Here is a 19,676-nt window from a genome sequence, read left to right on the forward strand (position 1 = left end):
TCTGTTTATCGGAATATTCATGTTTTTGAAAAATTCAATGAGAAAGTCGAATAGGATCTTTGGTTTCTCTGAGATATCATTTAAGTTTAGGTTGGGATTGAAATATTGGTCTAAATGAATATAGAGGTTTTCAGTGACGTCTAGGAAAGAACCTTTGTTTAGAATATCTAATACCTCAAGATCTTGATTTATTTCAGTAAAGTTGTGCTTAAATTCTTTTATATGTAGGCCGACCGCGGAAAAACGGTTGTGTTTTATGGCATTGACATGTTCTGCATATCTGATTTTAAAGCTGCGTCCTGTTTGCCCTGTTGTGCATTTACAGAATGGTGTGTTAATGAAGCTATGTAATATAGAGAGAGACTTTCAAATGTGGGTAAATGAAGAAGTTATATCATGTTCAAGATCATGCTTTCACATCTCTGCACAGTATTTAAAATACAATTTACCGTTGGTCTTTTATAGCTATTGTTGAGAGTTAAGGAGAATTTCCTGTTGTGTATGTTTATCAGGAACTCAAGGGAGACTTCACTAGTTAGTCGGAACATAGAAAGAATGATGAACTCTTCTTAGAAGAACTCTTAAGGTTTCACCTTTTTCCTGCCTGCTGGCTCTTTAGAAATGTGTGCGCGTGCGTCTTGCATTCAGGAATCACTCAAGGCAGATAATTTCGCACTGCAAGTTGTGTGGTTAAGCTTATTTTTAATATGTATAATTTTTGCTTTCTCAACGATGCATTTGTTTCTACATTCGTCCCTGTTTTTATCTCCCCGTAAGATGTGTATTGTTTAATGTAACACCTTGTGTAAAAAATTGGGTTAAATGAAGGAGTTATATTATATTCAAGATCATGCTTTCACGTCTCTGCACAATATTTAAAATGAAATTCACAGTTGGTCTCTATAGCTATTGTTGAGAGTGAAGGAGAATTTCCTGTTGTGTATGTTTATCAGGAACTCAAGGGAGACTTCATTAGTTAGTCGGAACATAGAAAAAATGATGAACTCTTCTCAGAAGAACTCTTAAGGTTTCACTTTACTTTTTCCTGCCTGCGTGCTCTTCAGAAATGTGTGCGCGTGTGTTTTGTATTCAGGAATCATTCAAGGCAAATATTTTCACACTGCAAGTTGTGTGGTTAAGGTTATTTTTAATATGTATAACTTTCCCTGTTTTCATCTCCTTGTAAGATGTGTATTGTTTAATTTCCTGTTGTGTATGTTTATCAGGAACTCAAGGGAGACTTCATTAGTTAGTCATATCATAGAAAGAATGATGAACTCTTCTCAGAACCCTTAAGGTTTCACCTTATTTCTTCCCCGCCTGCTGGCTCTTTAGAAGTGTGCGCGCGTGCGTTTTGTATTCAGGAATCATTCAAGGCAAATATTTTCGCACTGCAAGTTGTGTGGTTAAGCTTATTTTTAATATGTATAACTTTGCTTTCTCATCGATGCATGTGTTTCTACATTCGTCCCTATTTTTATCTCCTCGTAAGATGTGTATTATTTAATGTAACACCTTGTGTAAAAAACTGGGTTATATGAAGGAGTTATATCATGTTCAAAATCATGCTTTCATGTCTCTGCACAATATTTAAAATGAAATTTTACCGTTGGCCTTTATAGCTATTGTTGAGAGTGAAGGAGAATTTCCTGTTTTGTATGTTTATCAGGAACTCAAGGGAGACTTCATTAGTTAGTCAGAACATAGAAAAATGAGAACTCTTAAGGTTTCACTTTACTTTGTCCTGCCTGCTGGCTCTTCAGAAATGTGTGCACGTGTGTTTTATATTCAGGAATCATTCAAGAAGAACACTTTCGCACTACAAGATGTGTGGTTAAGGTTATATTTTTAATATGTATAACTTTTGTTTTCTCAACGATTCATTTGTTTCTATACTTGTCCCTGTTTTTATCTCCTTGTAAGATGTGTATTGTTTAATGTAACGCCTTGTGTAATATAAATGCCTGAATGCTTGCCTATTCCCACATTTTGGCTGATGATGACGCAAATCAGCGTTGAAACTAGTTCCAAGTACAAATACATGTTATAAATAAACTATAACATTTTTGTATTGAAAAGGTGGACCATTTTAAGTTTTCCTGTCATCCTTCACTACGTCATACGAACACATCATCTGGTTTGGATGCACGCCAAATTTAAGCAAAATGTCACACAAGTCAATGGAATTTCTTAATAGTTGTTTATTATTAAAAGTGTAATGTCTTTTCAAAAAATTATGAATGTATTTGGAGATCTTATTCGTGGGAGAATTTCGGCAATTGATTATTGGACGAATTGGAACATCTTTTTTATGTATTTTGGGCAAAGTTCTAGTTTCTGGGAGCCTATGATTCATATTGACAAGTTTTAATTGTTCTTGTTTGGTAAAAAGAGATGTGGATCTTATAAGTAAGGCCTTGAACCCTTTCCTGCCCTTAGCGCCTGAAAGCGCCCGACTCTTCACTTTGCCTTCCGCTCCTTAGCGCCCGAAAGCGCCTGGCTGTATTATCTGCACACGTTCACGAGCTATGTGATATTTTTTTATTTTCTCCGGCTTTGGAGTGTTTATGAGGTATTTATGAACACGCAGGATGATCTACAAGGCTTAGGAAATGAGAGAAGAGCGATAATCTGTCTTGACGTCGCCTAGGAAACCTTCTTGAACTTCCACGAGTGCAGGTCAGCTGTTTCGTTCGTAAACATGGCGGGATTGAATACTGCGGATATTGAAAATGAGCAGAATATAGGCGGAGAAAGTGACACAGAATCGTTGAGTAGAGGTGGAGGTGAATTTTCAGTGAGGGAATAACGTATCAACGAAGATAATTTTAGTGATAACAATTGTATAAGTGAAAATGGATATCGAGAATTCGGAACTGATTGCGATGCCGTGGTATTTCATGTAACACAAATATTTTATTTCGTTACTCCGAATGATTATATGGATGATGTTCAACCTGTCCATAATTTCAAAAGAGTATTACGAGAAGTATATATTATTTTTGACATATGTTGGGAGGAGACAAACTATTCAGCGAGATAGCCACTTGCATATATATCAATGCAGCATTCAAACAGGCACATTCCGGAGGCATAGATACAGAATGTGAAGACACTTGCTCAGGGGAAAAAGAAGCTGATATACGGTATACATTCCTCTTCCAGAGTCACGTTGTTATTGGTTTAGAGGGATTCATACAACATGAGAATGTGACAAATAGAGCCTACCTTTGTGTCGAGTACCACAATTAGGTGGGTGGAGGTTTGAACCATCAACCTTATGACTCAATGAATATGGAAATGGATGTTATGGTATGTTTTCTGGTATTATTGAAAATTTGAATACTTTGTGATCAATTGTTTTTATTATAGTTAACTTTTTCTGAAACAGTGTGCTCTCCTTCCATTTTTCCTAAATAATAGGGTGAAATCTGGGGATAAGCGAACTGAAAATGTGGGCGGGAAAGGGATAAGTTGCGTTGAACTTAAGCTAACGGATCTTTAGTCATTTGTTATTATCAAAAAAATCTTCAGTTTTCTTGATATATGTATCTTTATCCTTCAAAACGATCGCACCCCCTTTGTCAGCCCTGGTTACTATAATATTGTTATCTTCAATTTTCGATTTCATGTTTTTTATTGTTTTCTGTTGTTTAGGATCAAAACTGGTATAAATCTCCTTAGGTAATCTGGGTCATGTCTTTTTTAACTCCAATCTTACTTCGTCTTGTACATCGCATGGGAGTTTTGATATGTTCACCTCCGCTTTTGCAACTGTGTTGGTGATGTCTATTTCCCTATCTTTATTAGACCAATTGTATTTTGGACCCCTTTTAAGTAGGTCATTCTCTCCTTCCGTAAATTGTACCTTGGTCAAGTTAACTACCGTGGGTGTAACAGTGTCCGATGGGCCTTTAATTTGTTCTTGTTTCGTTTGTTTACTACGACGTATTTGTGTGTCTATCAAATGATTCAATTTCTTATTCAATGTATCCTGTTTCTTACTAAGTGTGTATGTTAGTTTGTGTTCCATGTGTTGATAAAATGACTGCCGTTCTAATGGGGCTAAATCCTGTGTCACCGCTAGGTGAATGTTATAAAATTGCAAATTCAATTTGGATTTCTTCCTGTAATATGCCTTGATTTCATTTTTAAGGCATAATTCATTTACTTTACTTTGGGTTATATTATAGCTTGGACTGCTTATGTTCTTACGTTGTGTTGATTTAAGAAAAGTAGGTACCAGTTTTAGTCTCAGACATTGTTTAAGAAAAACTAAATCCTTTACCAACTTACAAATCTTCATTTTCAGATTGAGAAACTTATTTAATCTACATTTTTCCTGGTTGGCTGTCATATTACATGTTATAAATATCATTTTTGCAATGATATAACATTCACCTAGCGGTGACACAGGATTTAGCCCCATTAGAATGGCAGTCATTTTATCAACACATGGAACACAAACTAACATACGCACTTAGTAAGAAACAGGATACATTGAATAAGAAATTGAATCATTTGATAGACACACAAATACGTCGCAGTAAACAAACGAAACAAGAACACTGTAGTTAACTTGACCAAGGTACAATTTACGGAAGGAGAGAATGACCTACTTAAAAGGGGTCCAAAATACAATTGGTCTAATAAAGATAGGGAAATAGACATCACCAACACAGTTGCAAAAGCGGAGGTGAACATATCAAAACTTCCACGCGATGTACAAGACGAAGTAAGATTGGAGTTAAAGAAGACATGACCCAGATTACCTAAAGAGATTTATACCAGTTTTGATCCTAAACAACAGAAAACAATAAAAAACATGAAATCGAAAATTGAAGATAACAATATTATAGTAACCAGGGCTGACAAGGGGAGCGCGATCGTTTTGATGGATAAAGATACATATATCAAGAAAACTGAAGATTTTTTTGATAATAACAAATACACATTAGTGGCTAAAGATCCGTTAGCTTAAGTTCAATGCAACTTAAAGGCATTACTTATAAGATCCACATCTCTTTTTACCAAACAAGAACAATTAAAACTTGTCAATATGAATCCTAGGCTCCCAGAAACTAGAGCTTTGCCCAAAATACATAAAAAAGATGTTCCAGTTCGTCCAATAATCAATTACCGAAATTCTCCTATGAATAAGGTCTCCAAATTCATTCATAATTTTTTGAAAAGACATTACACTTTTAATAATAAACAACCATTAAGAAATTCCATTGACTTGCGTGACATTTTGCTTAAAATTGGCGTGCGTCCAAACCAGATGATGTGTTCGTATGACGTAGTGAATACGTTCCCGAATATTCCAACAGATAAAACTGTTAATATTATTCATGATAATATTTGTAAATACAGTAATCTTAGTAAAATGGAAATAGAAGAATTCACTGGATTGTTAAATTTCGTATTAGACAATAATTACTTCTCATTTAACAATAAAATTTATAAACAGAATGGATTAGCAATGGATTACCCAATATCGGGCATCCTTGCCGACATATTTATGGATTCAATCGAACACAATGAAATAATAGCAAAAACTAAAGGAACTGATTTATGGTTGAGATATGTAGATGATATATTTGTAATCATAAACAAAGATGTCACTAATAGTCAAGAAATCTTAAATAAGTTAAATGAAATTGAACCTAATTTGAAATTCACGAGAGAGGACGAAGTCGATAACTCATTGAATTTTCTAGATGTAACGGTTACACATAAGGTTAACACTGTTGATTTCCAAATATTTAGAAAACCTATACAAATCTAAAACTGTAAACAATTTTTCTTTACACCCGAATTCACATAAACAAGCATCTTTTCACAGTTTGATTTATAGAGCACTTAGAATCCCTCTATCTCCCAAGAATTTGAAGAAAGAATTAAATTATATCAGGTTCCTCGCTAAACAAAATGGTTTCAGAATAGAAATGATCAACAAATTAATCAATAAAATTAAGAATAAGTTATCCACGAATCTGATACCAGAAAAAATAAAAAAAAAACTGAGTATGTTACATTCACATTTAACCCATTGAGCCCTGCATATTTGTTGGATTGAAACTGCATTGGCGCTGGGATTATTTTGGAGGGAATATAGTGTCACTTCATATCGTGAGAAATATCTTACTTACAAGACCATTAAAGATTTAAATATACATGAAAACAAAAGGCTTTGATACCACAAACTGCAGAACAAGGAATACTCTAAAACATTTTATTTTATTAGCATCACGGGGCCGTACTCAGCCCGCCTGCTGAGCTGTAACACAGTCTTCTCTTTGCGCTTCCTCTTCAATTTCCACATCTATTTGTTCTTCAGGAGTGTTTTTCACACTAGTACTAATATTACTACTAATTTCACTGAAAAAATTAAATTCCTAATCATCATTACTTCCTAAAGGAGGTTATAAATCGGTAAATATCAGTTCTATAGTGGCAGCCATCTTGTTTACAAGCAAATCTCAAAGCTAGAGATACCCCACTTCAAACTAATATTACCAAGCACACTATCGATATATATAAGCAAAAAGCATATAACATTGCAAAGAAAGAGTCCCTACACAAATCACAAATGCAAATCACTCTGCCATCTCTTGAGGGAAAGTTGAATTACGTAGTAAAATGAGACAACGGAACAGTTGCGTGGTCCAGCGTTTGGTCCACCGAGACGAAGCACGAAATGGTTCTGTGGCTCGGGCCCAATGAGTTAATAATCCAGCTATACACCAGATTACTAACATATTCAAGAAACATAATTTTAATATAGCTTTTAGAACTACTAAAGTATAAACTACTATAAATTTAGGATACCTAATATATTTAATTCTTCATACTCTAATACTCCACCCATACCTACAGATATTAGGCCTACTTCCAGCCCCTTCACAGTTGATCTCCTCCCTTCCACACTCCCCTATTCCTTCCCCTCCGAGTTCAGCAGCACAGTTACAACACGAGACTCAGAGCCAACAGAAGGGCAGCAACCAACACAACAGTAGATAACAAATAACAATTTTCAACTAACATGCAAGTCCTCATCTGTTTCAAATTATGTAATCCGAATTCTCTCCTTACGTTCAACTCCTTCTCTTACAGAAAACATTATTTCAGTATCTACTGACATTTCCTGACAAGGTTCCAGCCAGTAATATTACCTACCGGTGCTAAGGGCCACTTCTACAATTTTCCAACTGATGCTTCAGTCTCACTTTATGCTGACGAATTTCATCAGCAGCCTTGGACATATTGTATTTATGACAATCATGTTTATGCTTGTGTTCACGCCCTCATGTCGTTGGCTTTATATTATTTCCACTTTGGTATTCCACTAACATTTTAAATGAACTGTTTTTTATTAGAATTTTAATGAAAGAAGATTTAGTCTCCGACAAGATTATAGTTTAATCATTGACAGGGGTTCCATTAGCATCTTTATATATTGTATCATTTTTCACATTTTTATGTCCCGAATTTTAATAACTGGCTAACCGAGCTCGATAGCTGCAGTCGCTTGAGTGCAGTCAGTATCCAGTAATCGGGAGATCGTGGGTTCGAGCCCCACTGTCGGCAGCCCTGAAGATGGTTTTCCGTGGTTTCCCATTTTCATACCAGGCAAATGCCGGGGCTGTACCTTAATTAAGGCCACGGCCGCATCCTTCCACTTCCTAGGCATTTCCCATCCCATCGTCGCCATAAGACCTATCTGTGTCGGTGCGACATAAAGCAAAAAAAAAACCACTGGCTAAACTTTTAGCTTTAAAATTGAATAATTGAAAAAGAGGTTCAACCTACTCAATACATAAGAGAAAGAAATGTAGTGATTACATTCTTATTTAATAGTAATTAGAAATGGGACCGGTTTCGACCCTAGTCCAGGTCATCGTCAGCCGTTCAAAACATAAAAAACATGAAAAACCAAGCATATGAAAAAGAAAAAGATGAAGTGAACTCTGGATCGGTATAAGATGAAATATAAAATGATGATGGGGGTAGAAACTGTGAGTCACTTAAAAGAAAACAGTACGTAATATTATAAATGGTAGTACGGCACACGCAACGATAGGTGCCGTACCATTCAGTCACTCTTTTGTCTAGTCCAATTGCACTAATTTTTGCCAGTAGTCTGGCATGATCCACCCTATCAAATCCTTTAGACAGGTCAATCGCGATACAGTCCATTTGACCTCCAGAATCCAAGATATCTGCTACATCTTACTGGAATCCTACAAGTTGAGTTTCATTGGAATAACCTTTCCTAAAACCGAATTGCCGGATTGTTTTTAGGCTGAAGATGCCCTTAATTGAGGGCAAAACATGGCCCATTTAACTGATAGTCTATTTATATAACCACTATTAGTGAAAATAAAAGTATTGAATAAGTGGATTAAATTAAAACACCTTCTTTGTTGTTGAGCTGTAAATTTTCAATATGGACCAAAAATGAGATTTGTAACATGTAATAAGTGGTATGTTCCGAGCTGTCAGCGGAGAGATGGCGTGGAATGACATCAGTAGACGAATGAGTTTGAGTGCCGTTTATAAAAGTAGGAAAGATCACAATATGAAGATAAAATAGGAATTCAAGAGGACAAATTGGGGCAAGTATTCATTTATAGGAAGGGGAGTTAGGGATTGGAATAACTTAGCAAGGAAGATGTTCAATAAATTTCCAATTTCTTTGAAATCATTTTAAAAAAGGGTAGGAAAACAACAGATAGGGAATCTGCCACCGGAGCGACTGCCCTAAATGCAGATGGCAAATTTGGGGATTGAAATAGAGAACCCCAGAATAGGGAATTTAACAATTTCGGGCTTCAAGCCCCAGATTTACAAGTTTTGAGCTACAAGACCCAGTTTACAAAATTTACAAAATCTCAATGTTTAGACAAGGACAGGAATATCCCAGTTTAAGAGCACTTTGCTCCAGGGATTACCAGTACCACCTTATAAAGGCACCCCTCAAGGAAGGAGCTTACATGCTCTCCAACATTAACAGCCTACTCAAGGCAACATTACACGATCTCTGGCCTCTCTAGGCACAATTTACACAGAGGTATCTATTACCCAACTACTGGCATTCGTGGAAAGAAGATCAGGTTAAATTAATGGCCCGAACACAACACTTGCACTCCTAGAACATTACATATAAAAGCCTAATTGGGCTCTCGGCCCGATGATGCAGAGGCTAATCCAAAGCTACTGGGGTTAATTTAATGCATTACAGGAGGGAAAAAAACAGTTACAAAGTCGTAGTCACCTCAAACCATGTTGAAGGGGAACTCGAGAGGGTAATGCACTCTCTATCCCTGAATTGCAATTAAAGACTTGATGAAATTTTACATTAGCCGAAAATAAATTTACATTTTAGAAAACAGGTTACATAGTTAGAAATTAGGGCCTTCCCCTCGTGTAAGTCTGCGGAGATATATATACAGAAAAATAAGTCTGGTGGTCATTACCTTGGCTGCTGGTCTGCCTGGCGAAGAATGAGACGCCCCGCCTCCTGTCTTAGCGTACGCGCGCGCACACACACACACACTCAGAAATACGGTGATCAAGAGACAAGATAGCCGGAAAGGCCGCAGCTTATATACACGAGGGGACGGTTCTAGACGGTTCTGGACTAATCCGGATACCCCCCTCTCAATTTTATTGGCAGAATCAAAAGTTACACCCAAAAAACCAACAAGAAGCCTGTGATAGGCTGAAAAATAATTACAGAAAATTCTTATTGGCCAGATTCAAAACTGGCAGAATGAGAAAGAAGTGTTGCCAACATCGAAATATATATATATATATTTAAAAAATGAAAGTTAATTTATTTGAGAAAACCCATAAACACAAAATTTCTTTCAATAACAAATTCTTTTACCTTGCACCAGAGGGCATGACCTCAGTTTTTATAATGACATCTATGGAGAAATGTCCAAACTTCTTGATGTACACCAAAACAAACAAAATAAATCAATCAGTTTAGGAAACTTAGAAATGACAAACTTCTCAATTATTCAGTAGTGACATCTCTTGATTAATGTCCCAACTTCATGCCGTAGCAGTTTCACGTTTTGTTGGACAAATAGAGTTCATTAAGGTGCTTCTTTTGAATGTGCGTAGTTGAGGTGTACCTCGTGGTACAATTCAATCAATCAATCAATACTGATCTGCATTTAGGGCAGTCGCCCAGGTGGCAGATTCCCTATCTGTTGCTCTCCTAGCCTTTTCCGAAATGATTTCAAAGAAATTGGAAATTTATTGAACATCTCCCTTGGTAAGTTATTCCAATCCCTAACTCCCCTTCCTATAAATGAATATTTGCCCCAGTTTGTCCTCTTGAATTCCAACTTTATCTTCATATCGTGATCTTTCCTACTTTTATAAACGCCATTCAAACCTATTCGTCTACTAATGTCATTCCACGCCATCTCTTCCGCTGACAGCTCGGAACATACCACTTAGTCTAGCAGCTCTTCTTCTTTCTCTCAATTCTTCCCAACCCAAACATTGCAACATTTTTGTAACGCTACTCTTTTGTCGGAAATCACCCAGAACAAATCGAGCTGCTTTTCCTTGGATTTTTTCCAGTTCTTGAATCAGGTAATCCTGGTGAGGGTCCCATACACTGGAACCATACTCTAGTTGGGGTCTTACCAGAGACTTATATGCACTCTCCTTTACATCCTTACAACAACCCCTAAACACCCTCATAACCATGTGTAGAGATCGGTACCCTTTATTTACAATCCCATTTATGTGATTTATTATTATTATTATTATTATTATTATTATTATCATCATCATCATCATCATCATCATCATCATCCCGCTGCTCTCTCCTTCTTTGCTGTATAACTCCAAACTTCAGTAGCATACAGTAACTTTCTGGAAGCAGCCATCAAATTTAATTCAGCCCTCTCTCTTATATGAGTTTGATATTGTACCTTTGAGAGGAAAGAGTCTTAAATATTTTAATGTCTGAATTTCCAAAAAAGTAAAAGTGTTTACTATGGATGGAGTTTATAAAAGTTATTTAATGTATTTTCTGGGAATATTTCTTCCCAGTTTCACCATTAATTTTTGGCATTAAATTTCTTTGTGTATTTAAAGATTGATTTCATCAGAGATCTTGATTATTCTTGTGTATATTTCTGCCATTTCATGAAAATTTCAGTGTTATACTTGTGTATTTTGATGTATGTTTACAATGTTCAGAGCAGCCCAGCATCAATTCATCCTGCCGAGCAAATGTCGGGGAGCAGTTCACGGAAATATTTATCAAACAAGCGGACAATGTTGGACTCATCCTAGGCTTCCTCGAGGAATATGATTTCCATGTTCGGTGGCCAGCTGTCAAGTTGCTTACTTCACTATTGGCTAACAAGTTGGTATTTTCTTAATCACTGTTGTAAAGTTGGTAATATTGGTTTCTTCCAAGCACTGAGTCATGTTTTATTAAACTTATCATAGCCTTAAACTTCATCTGATTAGAGAATTTTAAAATAATGTTAACAGTAACATTAAGTTGAGTCAGTGATTGACACCTTTTTTAAGGGAAAAACAAAACTTTCTATCCAGTGTTGAAGTAACTGCTGCTGTTTATTTCCAAGCTGCAGTTAGTAAAAATTCTTTTTATATTTTATCTGCAGTCTGACTACATACTTCTGTTGTGTCGAAAATACCTTAGCAAGGAACACCATTTTAAACCTCAGGTAAATTCTCCTTGTCTGTGTAATTTCTTGTAAGTAGCACCTTCGCCACTTTCTGATATCCTATCAACAATAAAATGCTTCTTAGTCTAGCTACTGGGCGAGTTGGCCATGCGGTTAGAGGCGCGCTGATGTGAGCTTGCATCCGGGGAGATAGTGGGTTCGAATCCCACTATCGGCAGCCCTGAAGATGGTTTTCTGTGGTTTCCAATTTTCACCACCACACAAATGCTTCTTACTCTAGCTACCAGGCGAGAGGGCCGTGTGGTTAATTATTTAAGGCCACGGCCGCTTCCTTCCAACTCTTAGGCCTTTCCTATCCCATCGTCACCATAAGACCTATCTATGTCGGTGCAACATAAAGCCCCTAACAAAAAAAAAAAAACTTATACTAGCTTATAAACTCAAATCTGATTTTTACAGGAACAGGTATACACAGGGCAGACTACCATTGCTGTTCTCAGTGTCGCAAAAGTTTGTTTAGGTTAAGAGACTCCTTTCTAAAAAGAAAACTGTGTGCTTTTGTATGCAAACATTCATGATCCTTCCCTAAATAAACTGAAAACACAAACAAATCGGCACTCTTTGCTTCCTTCCTTGTATAGGAAGCTTCTCTACCATAGCAAATTCTTTGTCCAGGTTGTTAACAGCTGATGCTAATAATAATCATCATCATTTTACAGTTCTAGCTTCACGGGTACTGTTGGCAGGCCCCTTCCATTCTGTCTTATTGAGATACGTTCTGTTGTTAATGACCTCCTCCAGGGTCCTACCCCGATCTGCAATATCCATGCAGTGGGTTCTTGGTCTTCCCACCATCCGTTTCCCTGCCACATATCTCTCCATATGCTGTCCTTGTTGGCTCCATCCTCATTACATGCCCAAACCACCTCAGTCTGGACATGCTGACCCGATCTAACAATGATGTAACAATCCCAGCTTCCTTCCTAACCACATCATTCTTTAACTTGTCCAGTTTTTTTTTTTTTTTTAATTTTGGACCTTAGGAACTTCATCTCAGAAGCCTGCAACCTTGATGAGTGTACCATAAGTTAAGATTGGTATGAAGTACTGATTGAACATCACCAGCTTTGATTTTGTTGGAAATTTTGGATCGCAGAGGACTGTTCGTACTTGCTGGAAAAAGTGAGAGCTCTTCTCCTTTGTGGCTAGTGTATCTTGAGATATTACACTGCTGAGGAATGTAACGTTTGTGTACTTTCCAGTGGTTGTTCGCTGGTCGTCCCTCTCTGTTTATTGCCATCACTAATGTTTTGAGTTTGCTTATCTTGAGATTGAATTCCTGGAACTTAATCTTCCATTCATTCTCCCCAGATCGTAACATCATCAGCGAAAGCCATTGCATTTAGTTGATCAGAGGTTTTTTTGATGTTCTTCATAATGGGGATAGTGCACTCCACTTTTGGTCTGGAACCAGGATGAATGTCCATCATCCAAGCGCACACAGCTGGTACTGTGGTCGTATATCGTCTGAACTTTTCTCACCAGTCGCTCCGGCATTCCCATATCTTCTCTCTTATATGCGTTCTCAATATCAAGGAAAACCATAAAGAGATCTTTGCCTTTTCCCCCACATTTTTCGATTAACATAATGCTATTTGTTTTACGTCCCACTAACTACTTTTTTGGTTTTCGGAGACACAGAGGTGCCAGAATGTTGTCCCGCAGGAGTTCTTTAACGTGCAAGTAAGTCTGCCGATACGAGGCTGACATATTTGAACAGCTGATGCTGATATGCTCGTGAATTTGGACATTATTTGAACATGATTATTGTTTAAAGTTACAGATGGACACTTCTCTGTATCCTTACTGGACTTAGGTGGCTCATGGCTGTGAAGTTAGGTGAAGAGCGAGTACAGAAAACTAATTACATTCACTTATATTATTAATTGAACTCGCCTATTCCAAACGTTGCTGCTTTTTCAAAAAGCAAACAAGGCCAACAATACAGTTTCTAAAGAGTAGGAGAGGAGCACAAGCATGCTAACCCCATGTCGGTGGGGAATACACCCCTTGCCTGGCATAAGAGGGGACCAAGGGATGATTGAATTAGAACCATCAACTGGGGAACACCATGGATCGCCTTTACTTGCAAGTAGGCAGCAGTGGTTTTAACTTGTTTCCGAATATAATCTTCTTCCGTGTCACTTCAGTCCCAACTCAAGGCTGTCTGTGGATGTGTTTACGCTGAATAAACAGTCCACAAACGACCACACAGATCACACAGAATTGTTAAGAGAAAGGCGTGCTTGAGCTGCCCTGATTTTTCGTGCTCGTCGCTTGGCCTCTTCGTAACTGCGCCGTTTCCCTTCAAACATCTTGACGGTACCCAGGATGATCTGTCGCCAGGTTGAACGATCTTCAGTAAGCCATTTCCAGGTTTATGGATTCAGACCTGTCAACTTCATAATATGCTTAAACTGGGCCTTATAGCACCTCTTAGGACCTCCATGGGGTCTGGTGCCAGAAGAGAGTGCACCAAACAGAATCTGACGTGGAAGTCTTGTATCATCCATCCGGCGGACATGTCCCATCTACCTAAGCTGATGACCAATGAAGGATGACTCTACACTATTAGCATGAGCTTTCTCAAAAACAGCTAGGTTGGTGATGTGGTCTTCCACTTGATCCCAAGAATGGATCGAAGCTTTTGTTGGTGGAAGCGTTCATGTCAGTATAGGGTCCAAGTTTCACAGCCATACAGTAAATGTTGGGATGACAACAGCCTGATACACCATAAGCTTCGTGTTCACGGTCAGATCTTTGTTCATAAAGACCCCGTGTGATAGTCGCCCAAACGCTGCATGGGCAGCACCAATTCTCTTCTCCACATCTTCATACGACCTCGTTAATTAGAAGTCGTTAGGACGCTAAAATCGGACTTCGACTTACATGATTTTGAATTAACCGCCAACACTTAATTCAGAAGTGCCAACCCTTGTGGCATCTCAATATATTCTGACCCATTATTGCATACAATTAACCTTGATTCACAGTTTAAACCTCTCAAATGCCATGGAAAAAACTATTTCCAAAATGCATCCAACAAGGTGCATTTACAGCATTCAAATAATGCACTTGGATAACTAACTGGCGAACATAACCTCACGCAATGAAATCAAAAGAAAGAAAACATGATTCAAAGACGAGGAGAAATCTCTACTGGCTCCCCTGTGCGAATGCTTTATTAATTGGATTACTGTATGTATGCATTTTAGATGCCTTGTACTTGCACGGACAGTACCCGATGCCCTTAAAACATCGTGGCTTATCAAACTTTCCTATGACGAGGGGAGAAAGTCTCTCGCTTCCATCTGCATTACAACAACATTACAGTGACTATACTTGTACGATTTTCCGCCATGGCACTTCTAAGACCCATTAATGCATGCAATCACCTTGATTCTCAATTTAAACTTTTCAAATGCCATGGAAAACATTATTTCAGAAATGTATCCATCAAGTTGCATTTACATTATTCGAATACTATACTTGGATAAAACAATAGCAAACATAACCTCATGCAACGAAAAAAACAAACAAACACGATTCAAAGATGAGGACAAATTATGCTGGCTCCCCTGTGCAAAAGCTTTATCTTTTGTATGCATTTTTAGATGCCTTTGTACTTACACAGAAAGTGCCCGATGCTCTTAAAACATCATGGCTTTTCGAACTTTCTTATGAGGGGGGGAAGGATGTCTCTCACTTCCATGTGCGCTGCATAGCAACACAGTACATTTCTCGGCTGGCAATTCTCTCCTTTAAAATCATAAATCTGTTTGGCCTCAGCATTTAAACAAATAAAACAAACAATGCAGTTTCATTGGCATTGACAGTATTGGTTGATTATATAAGCTACGCTTCTTCACCAACTGTCGGCATTGCCAGTTTTCGCGGATTCTACCTCTGCACACTGCCTGCTATGTGATATTATGGCGTTCCTTAAAACGCTGAATACAAAACAATTACGATACCACTCAAATTTAGCAGATATGTGAAGCACACTGTCGACACGCCGAAGTGGGTGAAAGTGCGGAAAGTTACCCCTGAACGTTCCGGAAGATGCGTTCTGTCATGATGGGGAGACATTTTGAAATTAAATTATTCTGAAAAATACTATTTCTTTTCAAAATGTAAAGGCAGTTTCGAATTAAAAGTCTGAATTTCGGTAACGGGACTGAGATTGTTCTTCAAATTACGAATTATCCGTATTTCAAATTAAACATTTTAAATAGCATTGAAAATTGTACCTCATGTTTTCGGGAATGAGAGCTGCTTCGAATTAGACGAGATTTTGAATGAACCGATTTCGAATTATCGAGGTTCTACTGTAGTACGACTATGTTGGGTACACAATAGGTTTGTGATTATTAGCAGCAGAGAGTAGTTCACTGTGGGTTTACATTACCTGTTATTAGTACCACTATATGCGGAACACCACGGGCTTACGTTGCCTGTGATTAGTACCAATATGTGAGAAACACCATAGGTCTGCGATGTACAATACCTGTGAGTAGTACCATAATGTGTGGAGCACCGTGAGTCTACGCTACTTTTGATTAGTATCGCAACATGTGATACACCATGGTGATTATGAGGGGCCGTTGACCTGGATTTTGGACCCCTTTAGACAACAAGCATCGTCGAAACAGGAAGCAGCTCCGTGGTCAGTACAGTTAGTTTCTGGGAAGGTGGGCATTGCGGGTCGAATTCACTGATTGTTTTAAGTTCTTAATCCAGTGGCTGCCAACATCCAATGTAAGCCTGCCGTGATCTGATGAGATGCTATGCTATAAAGGCCGTTTTTCAAATACAATTTATTCAGGTACTGTGTTCCAGGCAAACGGGCTCTCCAACATGATCTGAACCAGATTCCCTGGTGTGAGTTGTCGGCCAAGTTGTTGGCAGGCTTTCCTTCATTCTTCTTGCATCGAACACAGTAGAAAAACGTGTGTTCTACTGTATCCCTTTCAGAACAGTACCGACAACCATCTCCCTGCGTCTTTCCCATCTTCATGGCGTATACGCCGAATCTTCCATGTCCTGTCAGGATCTGCGACAGATAGTAATCTACCTGCCGATGTCTACATTTAAGCCAGTCTCTTATGTCGGGTATTAGCTTTTTTGTCCATTGGCCAACATCGGTTGTGCCATCCCATCGGCCTTGCCAGTCTAGAAAGAGCTGGTTCCTCAAGGCTTTCTTTTCTTCAGCAGATATGGCCGTACCCCTTTCATGCTAAAGTTTTCTCTCTACCACAAGGAGGTCAATGGGAATACTGGCAGCTACAACTTGTAAAGCTGCTGTCGAAACAGTTCGATACGCACAGGTAACTCTGAGCAGCATTTCCTCTGTACTCTTTCCATAGCTCTTCGGTGAATCTTCCTCCTGAGTGCATTGCACCAGATAGTTGCAGCATAAAGTAAAATGGAATATACTGCAGAGTACATAATATGTCTCTTAACTTTTCTTGGTCCCCGGTGTTAGGCATAAGTCTGGCTAATGCCGATGCCTTCTTCTCTGCCTTTTGGGTTACTGCCTTCACATGTGCACCAAATGTGCAATTCCTGTCAATAAGAACCCCAAGGTATCGTACAGACTTCCCTGGGATAATCACTGTATCATTTAGTAAGAAGTGGACATTCTTCCAATTCCTGGAACCTTTCAAAATTACAGCCTCAGTCTTATGTGGAGCCAGTCTCAATTTATTATTTACCATCCAAAGGTTAACACATCTCAGTGATTCATTTACTTGGAAGGTCAGTTCCTCTACATTCTCTGGTATTACCACTATTGCAAGGTCATCTGCATAACCGATAGATGTTGTCCCTTTTGTCAGCTGCAGGCGTAGGACGCCATTATATAGAATGTTCCACAAGGTGGGTCCTAGGACAGATCCCTGTGGAACGCCAGCACTCATTTCAAGGTCTTCTAAATCATCAAGTCGTATTCTTCGTCCTTTGAAGTACTTAGCAATTATTTGTTGTAGATATCGAGAAATGTTCTTCCTACGAAGTTCTCTCAAAATAATGCTCCAAGAAGCAGTGTTAAAAGCATTTTTGACATCTAGCGTTATCAAGGCAGCCCATTTCTCACTGCTTTCTGCCTGTATTTGAATCACCCTCTCAGTAGCTTGGGTTGTGGTTCTGCCCTTTCTAAATCCAAACTGGTTCAAAGAAAGTCCTCCCTGATGTTCAGATTCTTTCTCCAGTCTCGTTTTAATCAATCCTTCGTAAAGCTTGCTCAAGGTGTTTAATAAGCAAAGTGGCCTGTACGCTGATGGATCTAATGATCAATAAATCAATACTGATCTGCATTTAGGGTAGTCACCCAGGTGGCAGATTCCCTGTCTGTTGTTTTCCTAGCCTTTTCCTAAATGATTTCAAAGAAATTGGAAATTTATTGAACGTCTCCTTGGTAAGTTATTCCAATCCCTAACTCCCCTTCCTATAAATTGATATTTGCCCTAATTTGTCCTCTTGAATTCCAACTTTATCTTCATATTGTGATCTTTGCTACTTTTATAAACACCACTCAAACTTATTCGTCTACTAATGTCATTCCACGGCATCTCTCCGCTGACAGCTCGGAACATACCACTTATAGATGTTGATTCCCTTAGGGATACTGAAATATTTGTCCTGAATGAGTAAATTTATAATACCAATATAAATGGTCCGTTATTGGACATTATAAATTTTCCAGCTAACTCATTCCTGGTTGCCAGCGTTTCGCCCCCATGTGCTAGGTTGGGCTCATCAGTTGGTACCTAGCACACCTACCAAAACGCATGGCTAGTGCATACCGTGAAGGCCACTGCATAGGCTACTCATTTGGGACAAATATTTCAGTATCCCTAAGGGAATCAACATCTACATCATCTGAAGGCAAAGTAGGCATCAAATTTTGGTAGTGAGACAGTCTCTCTTAGTTCATTGGCACTGCTGGTGGCTTCAAGTAGCCTACGCAGTGGCCTCCATGGTATGCACTAGCCATGCGTCTTGATAGGTGTGCTAGGTACCAACTGATGAGCCCAACCTAGCACATGGGGGTGAAACGCTGGCAACCAGGAATGATTTAGCTGGAAAATTTATAATGTCCAATAACGGATCATTTATATTGGTATTACATGCCACTTAGTCGAGCAACTCTTCTTCTTTCTCTCAATTCCTCCCAACCCAAACTTTGCAACATTTTTGTAACACTTTTCTTTTGTCGTAAATCACCCAGAACGAATCGAGCTGCTTTTCTTTGGATTTTTTCCAGTTCTAGAATCAGGTAATCCTGGTGAGGGGCCCATACACTGGAACCATACTCTAGTAGGGGTCTTACCAGAGACTTATATGCACTCTCCTTTACATCCTTACTACAACCCCTAAACACCCTCATAACCATGTGCAGAGATCTGTACCCTTTATTTACAATCCCATTTATGTGATTACCCCAGTGAAGATCTTTCCTTATATTAACACCTAGATACTTACAATGATCCCCAAAAGGAACTTTCACCCCATCAACGCAGTAATTAAAACTGAGAGGACTTTTCCTATTTGTGAAACTCACAACCTGACATTTAACCCCGTTTATCAACATACCATTGCCTGATGTCCATCTTTAACGTTAAGAATTTCATTCTTCAGGTTCCGTATTGAATCAAGATTCACAATAAAGAAAGAAAAAGATAATATCCACCTTTTCAATACAATATATTACGTGAAAATTTTACATTTTTCGTAAATCATCACTTTTTTTGTACATCTAGTACCGGTTTCAACAAGATTCCATGTCATCATCAGCCAAGAACAAATTACACAAAGACAAAATACATTGATCATGACTCCCATAATAATATCACAATAATAGTTCAAGAAATATACATGATAAAGCTAAAATGATATTTATATATACAAGCTGATTGTCAGTGAGATAAA

The 19,676-nt window shown here is 38.3% G+C and overlaps 1 protein-coding gene across 9 annotated transcripts in view; it reads left to right on the forward strand.

Moving 5' to 3' along the window:
• Positions 1-19,676, forward strand: part of p115 (General vesicular transport factor p115) — a 637,868-nt gene that overhangs the window by 29,217 nt on the left and 588,975 nt on the right. For all 9 annotated transcript variants that reach the window (XR_011017628.1, XR_011017629.1, XM_067138596.2 and 6 more), the window contains exon 3: positions 11,230-11,398. Coding sequence is in view for 7 of the 9 variants with exons in the window: in XM_067138596.2 (XP_066994697.2) it covers positions 11,230-11,398 (169 nt within the window). In the remaining 2 variants the exon portion in view is untranslated. The remainder of the gene's footprint in view (positions 1-11,229; positions 11,399-19,676) is intronic.

The sequence above is a fragment of the Anabrus simplex genome, chromosome 1, assembly GCF_040414725.1.
Source record: "Anabrus simplex isolate iqAnaSimp1 chromosome 1, ASM4041472v1, whole genome shotgun sequence".
Taxonomy (NCBI): Eukaryota; Metazoa; Arthropoda; class Insecta; order Orthoptera; family Tettigoniidae; genus Anabrus; species Anabrus simplex.